General features: G+C 39.6%; 1 protein-coding gene across 1 annotated transcript in view; it reads left to right on the forward strand.

Annotated features, from left to right (window-relative positions):
• The window catches only part of plpp4 (phospholipid phosphatase 4), a 60,514-nt gene that overhangs the window by 33,899 nt on the left and 13,156 nt on the right, over positions 1 to 13,459 (forward strand). The window contains exons 3-5 of the mRNA XM_023327885.1: positions 3,584 to 3,674; positions 9,589 to 9,652; positions 10,178 to 10,302. Of these exons, the coding sequence (XP_023183653.1) occupies positions 3,584 to 3,674; positions 9,589 to 9,652; positions 10,178 to 10,302 (280 nt within the window). The remainder of the gene's footprint in view (positions 1 to 3,583; positions 3,675 to 9,588; positions 9,653 to 10,177; positions 10,303 to 13,459) is intronic.

A 13,459-nucleotide genomic window follows, 5' to 3' on the forward strand; every position in this document is an offset into this window, starting at 1 on the left:
TTTTACAAGTTTCAAATAAATATTTACTATGATGAGATTTTTTTTATTCATACGCTCTAAAGGTCGAAGCAACCCAATTAAAGAGGCTGTTAAAGAGAGGGTATAAAATAATAACCTATAGTTGCCTGCATGTGTCAGGGCAGTTTTTCTCCACAAAAAGATTCCTTCACCTCCTCCTACTACTACTGATAATAATACCACAGCAGCATATTTCTACAGTGACATCATCTGACATCAAAGTAGACAAGCCACACTGATGGAGGAGGAACTTTGGATTATTTGTGTGGGTGTGTGTGTGTGTGCTGTGTTGAGTGGGTGCCTGTGTGTACATTTGCTACCTGGAGGGGAAAAGTTGGTAGAATGGTGCAAAGGGTAGAAAGCTTGTAACACAAATCACAGGTAGACACTGTAAGCTGGGTGTTTTACTCCCATTTTCTCCAAAAGCCAGTTATATATATAGACATATATATATATATATATATATATATATATATATATATATATATATATATATATATATATATATATATATATATCAAGGTATCAAGGAGGGAAGTGAGCCAACTGTCAGAGCTCCACAAGGGTACAATGAAAAGACCAGTACCCAGAAAGTACAGGCAGATGCCCACACCTGAGGCACTCGAAACTGCCAAACAGAGGCTCCAAGCCTTGGCCAGCCGCCTAAAGAGATACACAAGGGAGAATGAATCCAGAAGGATTAACCGGCTCTTCTCCACTCAACCAGCTAAGGTGTACTCCCAATGGCAGGGTAACAACAACAGAGTAGACCCACCAAGGCTGGAGACTGAACAATACTGGAAAGGCATATGGGAAAGGGAGGCGTCCCACAACAGCAATGCACAGTGGTTGATCTCTCTACGAGAGGACCATAATAACCTCCCTGAGCAAGCCTTGGTAACCATCACTGTGACAGACGTCCAAGAAAGAGTCTCAGGTATGAAAAACTGGACAGCACCAGGGCCTGACATGATCCATGCCTACTGGCTAAAGAAACTCACTGCCCTCCATGAGAGACTGGCAGACCAAATGAACCAGCTGCTACAAAGTGGGACTCACCCTGAATGGTTAACTGAAGGGCGGACAATCCTAATCCAGAAGGATCCATCAAAGGGTCCAGTCCCACCCAACTACCGACCAATAACCTGCCTCTCCACAACATGGAAGCTCATGTCAGGCATCATAGCGGCCAAGATAAGCAAACACATGGATAAACACATGAGCACGGCACAGAAAGGTATCGGTGTAAATAGCAGAGGAGCCAAACACCAACTCCTTGTAGACCGCACAGTTGCCCGAGACTGCAAAACCCGACACACCAACCTGTGCATGGCTTGGATTGATTACAAGAAAGCCTATGACTCAATGCCGCATACTTGGATCATTGAATGCTTAGAGATGTATAACATCAACAGGACTCTGAGAGCCTTCATTGCAAACTCGATGAAGCTGTGGAAAACCACCCTTGAAGCCAACTGCAAACCACTTGCACAAGTGTCCATCAAATGTGGCATATACCAAGGAGACGCTCTGTCCCCGCTACTGTTCTGCATAGGCCTGAACCCCCTCAGCCAAATTATCAACAAGACTGGCTACGGATACCGACTCAAAAATGGGGTCAACGTCAGTCACCTTCTCTACATGGATGACATCAAGCTGTATGCCAAGAGTGAGCGAGACATCGACTCACTGATCCACACCACCAGGATCTACAGCACGGACATTGGGATGTCATTCGGACTAGAGAAGTGTGGTCGGCTGATCACAAAGAGGGGGAAGGTCATCCGCACAGAAGGGGTCTCACTCCCAGAAGGAACAATAGCAGACATAGAGGACAGTTACAAGTACCTAGGTATACCACAAGCAAATGGCAACCTCGATGAGGTCACAAGGAAAGGAGCCACAGCTAAATACCTCCAACGAATAAGGCAAGTCCTGAGAAGCCAGCTCAATGGCAAGAACAAAATCCGCGCAATAAACAGCTATGCCCTGCCAGTAATCAGATACCCTGCTGGAATAATTAGCTGGCCAAAGGAGGAGATAAAAGCCACTGATATTAAGACTAGAAAACTACTAACAATGCATGGAGGATTCCATCCCAAATCCAGCACCCTGAGACTATACACGAGCCGCAAGGAAGGAGGCAGAGGACTAGTGAGTGTGAGAACCACAGTCCAGCACGAAACAACTAAGATCCATAAATACATCAGGGACAAAGCCTCAACAGACAATGTGCTCAGTGAATATCTCAGACAACAGGGAACGGAGGTTGAGGTGCCAGAGATGCCATCATGGCAGGACAAGCCCCTACATGGGATGTACCACCAGCAAATAACCCAAGTGGCTGATATCAGTAAATCCTACCAATGGCTGGAAAAAGCTGGACTCAAGGACAGCACAGAGGCCCTCATCCTGGCCGCCCAGGAACAGGCCCTAAACACCAGAGCAATAGAGGCCCAGATCTACCACACCAGACAAGACCCAAGGTGTAGGTTGTGCAAGGAGGCCCCTGAGACAGTCCAGCACATAACAGCAGGGTGCAAGATACTGGCAGGGAAAGCGTACATGGAACGACATAACCAAGTTGCAGGCATAGTGTACAGAAACATCTGTGCAGAATATGGACTGGAAACCCCGAGATCAAAGTGGGAAACACCCCCAAAGGTGGCGGAGAACGCCAGAGCTAAGATCCTGTGGGACTTCCAGATCCAGACAGACAAAATGGTAATGGCGAACCAACCAGACATTGTCGTAGTGGATAAACAAGAGGAACGCCGTTGTGGTAGATGTAGCAATACCAAGCGACTGCAACATCAGGAAAAAGGAGCACGAGAAACTAGAGAAATACCAGGGCCTCAGGGAGGAACTGGAGAGGGCCTGGAAGGTGAAGACCACAGTGGTGCCTGTGGTCATCGGGGCCCTCGGGGCAGTCACCCCCAAACTGGACCAATGGCTACAACAGATCCCAGGAACAACATCAGACATCTCAGTCCAGAAATGTGCAGTCCTTGGCACAGCCAAGATACTGCGCAGAACCCTCAAGCTCCCAGGCCTCTGGTAGAGGACCCGAGCTCAGAGGATAAGAACCACCCGCGGTGGGTGAGAAGGGAATTTTTTTTTTTTTATATATATATATATGAGCGTGTGAGGAAAACATGTAAACTTCATCGTTCATCATAGTTGCTGTACTTGCTTGTAATTTTCGCCACACACTGCAGTTTCTGTGTTAAAGCCATGAAGATTTGAAGAATCCTATCTCTAAATCAGTGGTTGCTTAGGGCAGAAATATAAAACAATTTCATCCTGGATTTAATTAATACATTCTGTGGCAACAGTTATTACCTCTGAGCAGAGAAAACTCAAATCTCCGATCAAATTAGATAGAAACTCTCTGAGTACTGGTTGGAAGACCCAGTGGACAATCAGATAAGTTGTTGGACTTTTCAGTTTGACAGGTTCAGGTCACAAGTTAATGCAGGAGTGTTTTTGTGTTTAACAGATCCCCTGGAACTCTAATATCACAGTAATTATTACCATTTTGTTGCTGTGTCTTATTTCCTTGCAGGCAATTTCCTTCCTTACCCCACTGGCAGTGATATTCGTGGTGAAGATAATTCAGAGAACGGACAAGACGGAGATCAAGGAGGCTTGTTTAGGTGCGAGAAAATCTACCCTTCAGTTCTCCTAGTTAAAGTGCTGAAAATGTTTTTCTTTTTGACAATTGCATGACAAGAAAATGTTTTTCCTCAATGCATTTCCTGATTTGGCCTGTAATAGTAACAGCATATTTATTATAAAAAAGTTTCTGCCCACGCTATATTCGATTTTTATGCTTGGGCAATGAACAAATTTTGTTAGAATTTCTTTCAGCTCAATATCTTTTTCCTTCCTCTGCCTGAAGCAATTTAGCCAAATATAAGGAGTTCATTAGGCTTAATGGTGCTGATCTTTAACCTCTATGACCTTTTGTGCCTTTTAATATGCCACCATGAATATTGTTCTTAATCATGTATTTACTTATTAATTTAAAGCAACTTGTTTCATTCTCTATCAGGACCCAGTGGTTTCACACACACATTTTTTCCTACTTTCCCTTGAGGTCGAGTGCCAGAAAAAGGCATCGGCGCTGCAAGCCATTAAGAAAGTTTAACACAAATCCAATTAAAGAGAGACACAGTGATGAATCAGGTGGAAAGCGAGTGGCTCAGTGCAGCAGAGATTACATTGCAGTGGAGAATTTAACGAGCCCCTCACCGCCTGCAGAGAAGGATTTCTGCAAACCAGTTTAGAAAACAGTGGAACTCAGGAGAACAAAGAATTAAAGGAAGGAAAACTATTCTGCATTTTATGACAGATGTCAGACAGATCTGAGTTCTGAGGATGGCATTAAGAACCTGTCTCTATCATGAGTCAGAAAAATATTCAATTAATTGTTCAGATTGGTGTAAAGTTGTTTATTTTTAAAACACTGACAGAGATATTAATTTTTCATGTCAGAAGCTTTCACATTGCAGTTCCAAATGCATCGCTTTGGAAAGCATCCCCCAGGGCTCTCTACTTCAGAAATGCAAATAAGATTACAGGACATAATTAGGTTTAAATAGATTATGCTTGGTAAGTTTATGCTCTTTTTTTTTTTTTTTTTGATATATGGGCATATATTGTGTGGTACGTTGCTTTCTGCCACGCTCCGTATTCTACTTCAGGGTAGAAAGGAAAATGTTTTGAAAAGTCGTCTAATAATCTTTTATCATTCCAGAAGTCATGCCGCTTAATTACGCAATTATCTCTGAGTCAGAATATAATGGAGCCATCTGAGGGTCATATTTCCCACCAGACTACTCACTGAGAATGAGTCAAAGATGATTCCGGAGCGCTTGCTTTAATCATGATTATAAAGTTAAAACACTGTTTTTCATCCTCGTAATGTGATATCACAGAGCATGCAGCGATATTATCATTCTGTTTATGAGGGGGAGAATTTGTGGTCTTTCCATGTTTGTACTCATTTATCAGTTCTACAACTTTATTTTAAAACCTTTTGTCAGGATCTGTCTTTTTCTGTGTTTATTTCGAGTTTTCTGTGTCTCCGTGTCTCCGTGCTGTCCTGTTCTCCCCTTGATTAGTTCCCAGGTGTGTCTCGTTCCCTGATTACCTCCTGTGTATTTAGTGTCTCTGTGTCTCTGTCAGGTTGTCGTCTCAGTTTGGCGTCTGTCCTGCGTGCGCGCGTTTGTTTCCGTCTTCTATGTACCAGTTGCTACCGAAGTTGAGCCCTGGCTTCCTCTCTGTCGTGCTGCCTGGTCTTGTGGATTAATTTTGGTCTGATCATCATTAAAAACCATCATTCACACGTCTACCTGGATTTTCAGTGTCTGCCTCACCACTTCACTCCACCACCTCATGACACCTTTCTTGACTTACATATTTTTCCCTCCATAGTGAGAGGCTTTAATAGTACACTGATCAGGCATAACATTATGACCACTCATTATAGTACCTGTTAGTGTGCAACATCAGGCATTTTCCCTCTTTTTTATTTTTGGATAGATCAGGAAAAATTGAACATGATTTCAGAAGTTTTCCAGGTTTGAAATTGATGGCTGAATGACTGGATCAGAACATTTCCCCGATGCAACTCTTGTGGGATGTAGCAAGTCTCCAGAAGTCAAAGTCAAACAATAGTGAACAGACAGCCAAGGGTTACTGATGCTGCTGCGTTTGGTCTGATCCAACAGACGAGCCACTGGAGCTAAAACTGTAGGAAAAGTTCATGTTACTTCTGATTGGAAGGTGTCAAAATGGACATTAGACCTTACTTTTGTGTAGCTATGGGGTTGCATAGCAACAGATCAGTCAGGTTGGGCATGTTGACCACTTTCCATTGCTAAAAAACAACAATGGAAACATGAAAATAAGAACTGGAGAACAGCCGATGGCTGACAGTGGTCTGGTCTGATCAGTCATGTTTCCATAAGGATGCCCAGATATGTGCAGGTGTCTTAGGGAACATGTGGCAGAAGGATGTACAATCAAAACATTGCAAGTCAGCCAATTCAGGTTGATGCTTTGGGAAATGTTCTACTGGAAAAACTGGACTCCTGCGATCCATGAGGATAATTTTACATGTACCACCTACTTAATCCTTAGAGACAATGTCCATCTTCACATTGAGCAATTGTTGATCACTGTTGCCTTTTCATTATATTAAAACACAGAGAGCAAAATGGTTTGAGTTGCTAGAGGTGCAAAAAAAATGAACTTGAATGGAACTTGTCTTGTAATTCCCCAAATCTCAATCCAGTTGAGCAGCTGTGGGACACACTGAGCTAAAATGTCCAAAGAGTGGAAGCCTCTCCTCAAAACCTACCGACTTTAAACAATCTGCTGCAAAAACCTTTATGCCAGATACCATTGTGCATCTTCATGGGGAACCATTCAGTCCTGGAAGCACTGATGAACCAGATAGAAGGGAGGACATAGGATGTGATCAATGCAATAGTTCCCAAAAGTATTCCCACTGCGTGATTTTACAATATATTGCCACTCTACCCTGAGGCATCCTGATCAAATACCTGGAACAGATTATTTGACTCCTACATTCAAAAACTCTCCACTGAGCTCAGCACAGATGAGATGAACGGAGTCAAAGTAACAGGAGTGAGAAGCCCGACGAGACTCAACTGCTGTGAATGTTGGAGAAAAGCTAAATGAATCCTGAATGCTGCTGAGAAGAATAGCAAACCCTCATCATCCTCACCTTTAGACTGACTGAATGTACCTAACAGCATGAAAATGTTTGCACTGTTAATTAGATGCTTCAGGCAAATTGTAAATATTATTATGATTGCAAAGACGATGACAAAATATGAAAAGTAAAAAATGGCCTGCCGTGGAGTAATGAGGAAAATATGTCAAAATTGCTGACATAGAATATTAATTTTTTCATTTAAACAAAACATGGATGGATGGACTGACTCAGTCCATCAAAGACAACTGAATGTGACACAGATCATTTCTCAAACAGATTAATGTAGTTTGAATACATTGTGATGATAAATGCAGCAGATGTTCGGATGTCTGGCTTCATGAACGGCCCAATTACTGCAGCTTCTCTTCAACTCTGTTATTTGCAGACAGTTATAAAAAGCTTTGGAACCATAAAACAATTTAGGAGGATTAATATTTAGTTTAAAACTATTCAACTACTGCACGGTTTTCAGTCACCAGGATAAAACCAAACTCACAGACTGTCAAACAGTTTTAGGAACGCTCACATAACCAGCATGGCAAAAAACAGTTCCAATAAAGTCCGCAGCATTGCAACCATAAAATAAACTGTTTTGTCAGGTTAATTATAACTACTATTGGTTTTTTTCAGCAAAAGTCCCCAATGCATTATTGTGCAATAGGAAGTAACAGGAGGCTGGATATTTGTAAAGTCAATTTAAAAAGAGAGAACATCAGCAGAACTCACTTAAAATAAATATCAATTAACTCTTGGATTTACTCAGAGGCTCAGACGGCTGAACTGGATGAACTTAGTCCCACTGAGGTCCACTGGGAGTCACCTGCAGGGGCAGGTACTCTCCTCTAATTATGAGACCCGCTGGTCTCCTTTATAGATAATTAAGTGAACATTCAGTTTCAGTGCAACTTTGACCTATTGACCAACATTACATTTCCTCTCTCCCATCACAATGAGCCATTTAATTCTTTCACAGTCAGATTTTGCCTGTGGCGATCCACTTCTTCAGGGAAATGCCCTCGATGTTTTCTCTCTTTTAAGCTGCATGAATTGTAATATTAGGAAGAACGTAGAGCAGGACTTTAATGCTTTCATGCCTAACTGGCCTTAAAATTCATGTTTAAAATGTTGTTTAAAATAGGACACTCTTTCAACAATAAGTAAAATTTCAAAGTGCATCTAATTTGACCTGCTACTTCATAGTAACTTTAATTTTTTGGACTTCTACTCCTACTTTGTAATTTGCCATCCTCTAAATGTTTGAGCTGCAATAAGAGTTTTGTAACTTTTCAGATGTTCCATCCAACATGTATTTATTGTAATGCAAATATTAACAGAATAATAAAATGTTAAGAAGAAAGATAGCATGAATTCAATCACATCTCCAATAAGCAATGGAAAAAAAACACAGCTTATGTAATTCCACCCCTTCATTATTAACCCAAAATAATTTATCTTCCTAGACCTACTTTAAGAGAAATGGTCACACTTGCTGTTGTTAAATGTAATAATTTTACATTTTAAATATCATGAAATCAACAGTGTATAGTTTCTCACTGCTTTTTCATTTTGACATTGTGTTTATTTAATACGAACATCTCAGAGTTTAGTAGAGAGTACTTTCTACTAAACGCACTCTGAGGCATTAGCTAACTTTACTTCCAACTGATTCGGAGTGACAAGATTCAGGGTCGTCTGCCTTCGATGGGGATCTGTTGCACAGAGGGACAGAAATACTTTGAACATCAAGAAGATAAACATTCTGGGCAAGAGAACAACGTGTTTTTTTAAATAACAGAGTTATTTTTAATACCAGATTTCATGATCTGATGAGAACTGCATAGAAACCCATGTTAGATTTGATGCAGTGGCCTAAAAATGTTGATGCAAACAGGTGAGAAAGTTTGTGCAGAGCTACATGGGGTGAAGATCACACACAGAGTGATAAACCAATAGAGGGAATCTGACACCACAGAAGTCTCAACAAAGCAAAGCTGCTTTTCTTGTGATAATGAGTCGATGCATCTCCTTTTCACAAGGTATCGACTTTTTGTTTTCTTTAAACAAGATGAATGAATTTGTTATCTCAGGGAACACACTTTGTTTCTTCAACAATATCAGACAATTTTGGAGAACAGATGGGTGTTTGGTTAATTAGATTTCATCTGACAATATCTGTCTGAATGCTGGAGGAGATTCATAACTGAACATGAAAACAGGGCATAAATGTGATGCTTTTATAGAAGCAGGTGGATTATTAGTGCTGGCTATAACCATTAAGAGGAAATAATTTTGTTTACTCATTAAATTTCCCTCAGTTATTACCAGTGAAGCAAGCTGTTTATGCCAAGACAAAAAACCCTAAATAATCAGTTATGACAAAGTTTGATTTATTTTTTCAGGGAAAAAAACAGCCATAAAAATAATAAAACTCAACATTTTCAATTCTCCTAAATGCATTATGTTGATGTTTGTGGGTAAAAATGGCTCTTTGTTCTCTAACCGCCTTCCTCAGATGCATCAACTCTTTGGTGTTTTCAGTAAACAGATAGGCTGGTAAAAAGCAGCTCCTTGTTCTACGCTTTGCTTTGCACAGAAGGTCTGGTTATTGAGAAGCAATTGATTTCTGGAGGCTTGAACTCTGAACTTCTAAATGCTTGGATCTGATTTTACCTCAATGCTAAAATTTGGCCATCATGTTTGTACAAAGTGTGAAAAACTGACCAGAACTTGTATAAACTATGACTGAGGTTTGTAATACTTCATAACTTTCAATACTGAGACAGCGTAAGATTTGTTTTCATATTTGTCCTTTCTTTCCTCAGCTGTGTCTCTGGCACTCGCATTAAATGGAGTCTTCACAAATACTATCAAGCTGATTGTTGGCAGGTATGCTGAACAAGTCACTTCACGGCGCCGTCAGTAGCTGCTTTTCCATCCACAATATAATTGTACAATCTGACATTTTGAAAATAAATTTGCAGAAGGGAAACACCAACTTAATGTTAGAATGAGGTGTTTTTTTTTTTTTTTTTTTTTTTTTTACCGTGTCAATTTTGGTTAATTTAGGAAAACTGCAAGTTTGATTAACAACCGAATGTTTCCACTGGCACCAACCACGAAAAATAAGACAGGAAGTAGTTGGAGAATGATGGCTGACATGCTTTTTAATGACTTACTACATGAACAAACATATACACATGATTTTGATTGTGTTTCTTATTTAATGAAACTATAATTGCGAAATTGTGTTTTTCACATTAGCAGAATATTCCCAAAGTTTTGCACACATTTGTAATGGAAACACAGCTAATGACGCTCAGGTTGAAGTTGTAGTCACTCCGTATTTTGAGACGTAAAGTAGTAGCTGTTTTGTTAATGCATTGTAATCACATGAAAACTGTAATTTTTCAGACCAAGGCCAGATTACTTCCAGCGCTGTTTCCCAGATGGTCAAATGAATGCAAAGATGCTGTGCACCGGCGAGCCGGAGATGGTGTCTGAAGGACGTAAAAGCTTCCCCAGCAGCCATTCCTCCTGTGAGTAAAGAAATCACCGCTGGCAACTGCAAAACAATATGCAACCATATCAGACCTCTCACACCACCTTATTAAAACTGTGAACAGAAGCATTTCAGTTTGAGCTAATAAAAAAAGCCACTGTGCTGACAGATTGTGCTCAAGATATTTTTTATTGTTGCCAAGGATGTAATATGCAGACCCTGAGGAAGTTAGTCATGAATGAGTCCAGCATATTTCACTTCTGACATGTGACAGATGATAACACGCTCAGTGCTTCACCTTCATCTGACTTCCTGCTGTGCTCAGCTACACGAAGCAGGGAGGATTGCTGGCCATTTTGGGCCCAACAGCATAGCAAGCCGTTCCACCTCAGCACTGCGTTCAATAATTCACGTTTCTTCTGGCGTAAAGGACATGACTGGAGAAAGGTTCACTTGGATTGTTTGCTGCGGTCCATGCAGACGGTGCACAGTGCAGTGGACACCATGTAGCATTGTGTATTACCGTGTTATTTTGGGTATATTCAAATTAGCACATATAACTTCAATTATCTCACAATGTCAACATTTCAATACAACACACTTTTCTGAAATATTTAGTGTTTTTGGTTTTGGTGCTGTATAATGTGAACAAACCTTGTCAGCTGCACTCCTGCAATATTGTTCCCTATCTAAACTTAAAACATAATATTTACATAACAGAAGGATTTCTTTGTTGCTACTTTTTAATACTTTGTCGACTGCAGAGCTGTTATACATGAGCTATACCTGAACAACAAACTGTTGGAAAGGCAGAGGTCTGGGGGGGAGGGGCACCAAAAAACCTCAGAACAGAACCTTTGCTTTAAAAAAGTGTCTGCCTTCATGGCAGATTGGAAAGAAAAAATATTGATAAAATCATCTGAAAAAACAAAGCGACAAAATGTCTTGTTAAAAATATTATTTAGGGAGCATTTTTACAGAGATTGATCGTTGGGTATTAAAGAGCAGATGTGAAGTTATTTTGTGTAACAGCAAACAACTTAACTACAAATAAAGTCAGCATTTTCAATTTCATATAAATTTAAAGTTTTCTATTCAAATCAAAAGTATTTTTTTTTTCCCAAAAGGAATTTAAATAACTGACATAACCCAAATATCTTGGGAGGGTGTCCCAATCCAGCAGCAGTCTTCAAGGATCTGGCCAATGCAGGACTTATGTCCTGTTACCTAGCAACGGAGATGGCGCTAAGCACAAACTGGTAAAAATGGAGCTCAAGATCTTGCTTTTTTAAATTTTATACTCTAGAGGTAACATCAGTTTTATTGTCGTCTCAGGCTGAGAGACGAGATAAAATGACTTTATTTAATCTACAATCTTTTCAAAAATATCAACTATTGTTGCATCACAATAGTTCATTTTCTACCTCATTAGCAGCTGAATTTTTTTTAGCTGTTTAAATTTCCCTCAAACATAAACAGATTGATTTTTATTTTTACTTTGAAGCCTTTTCCATTAATATTACATGTATACAGAGTTCTGCCCTGTTCTGCCTGTTTTGAACAATGAAAATAAATCTTTAGAGAAAGAAATCTCCCGGTCTGCTGTCTTTACTGTGACAGACTGATTTTTAACTGGAATAGTTTGTTTTGTCCATGCTCATCCACAGATAACAGAACAATCAGGCAGAATGTTCAGGTAGATGGAAGTTGCCTTTTGCTGCATGATTTGTGATTTGCTAGCATCCCGGTTTGAGCGTGACGTCCGTAAACCTCCTTACAGCAGCATCAGATCAAACATGCTGCTACTGTGTAACAATAACACACCCAGACATCAGATGCCTTATCCATTTAGAGCTTTGACTGAGTTTTAAAGCACTTTCAATCAGATTTCAGGTTAGAGTTTAATGCTCCTCAACACACCCTCAGTAAGCATGGAAGGCAGAGGGGGACGGCTCTCTGCAGGTCTGTGTCTGGATTAGAATCTGAGCAACAAGTTGAAAAGCTGCAACAAAATCACAGAGACCACATCTACAGTACAAAAGTAATCCCATTTATTGCCCAAAAAGATTTAAAAAGGTACAAGGATCACATGAAAAACTGAATGTAGTTTGAACGTTTGCAGCTCAGCATTAAAATTCAAGCATTTTTTTATTTTTATGCCACTTTTTCTTGTTTGTGGTACAAAATTCGGACTGATTAGATGTGAAGCCTGAGATGTGGCTTCCAGTCATAAACTTCCATCTGTTTTCTGTCCCTCCTCGTCCTTCCTGGGTCTTTGTTGACTCAACAGGTTTTCATATTATTGCCTTATAGCTAAAAATTTTGTCTTTGCTATATTATAGAGAATGGATTACATGAACAAAATGTTACTTAGAAAATATTTAATTCAGGATTATATTTCTTATTAAACCCTGAACTAAGCCACTTAATTTTATGCAATGAACATTTCAGTTTAAGAGCTTTTTTTTTTTTTTACCTTCTATTTAATACTTAAAATATTGTTTGTTTTTAATAGGGACTATGATTGACTTAGACTTAGACTTGTACTTTATTGATCCTTTGGGAAGACTCCCTCAGGAAATTGAAGTTACCAGCAGCTCCCAGGCAAAAAAACAAAGATAACACACAGTAAGCAAAAATGCAAAAGAAAACAAAATTACAAATTAAATACTAAGGTACACACTAAATGTGAGTAACCAAAACCTTAAATTATGCAAGAAAAACCTTAAATTATGCAAGAAACAGGGAACATGAATAAAGAATATAAGAATATAAATAAATATAAATACAACACAAAAAAAATATAAGAATTTGGCGGATAGATTGACCAGTGATATCGTATTGTATCCTATGTGGTTTGACCTGATAAGTATGGAGAAGTTAATTTACTTTTAAATATATGAGCATCTATCTTCTGCTTTTTTGGTTTGTTTTTTGCCTTTTTAGACAGTTTGTTTTTTGTGCATCACCAGACATTTCATAAAGTTATCAATAATAGATACAGAACCTTTAGCCATGTATGAGAAGCTGGTGTCCTGATAGCTTTTAAAAGCCTGAGCTGTTTCCACTCCATTTGATAGTCTTGAAGGCTTCTCCCTTGTTCTTGATTAGATTCCCCCACCTCTCTGAAGCGAGTGAAATAGCAGGAATTCATTGTGGCATTCTCCTAAAAGAGAAAAACAAAGCACTAAATA

The sequence above is a fragment of the Xiphophorus maculatus genome, chromosome 22, assembly GCF_002775205.1.
Source record: "Xiphophorus maculatus strain JP 163 A chromosome 22, X_maculatus-5.0-male, whole genome shotgun sequence".
Taxonomy (NCBI): Eukaryota; Metazoa; Chordata; class Actinopteri; order Cyprinodontiformes; family Poeciliidae; genus Xiphophorus; species Xiphophorus maculatus.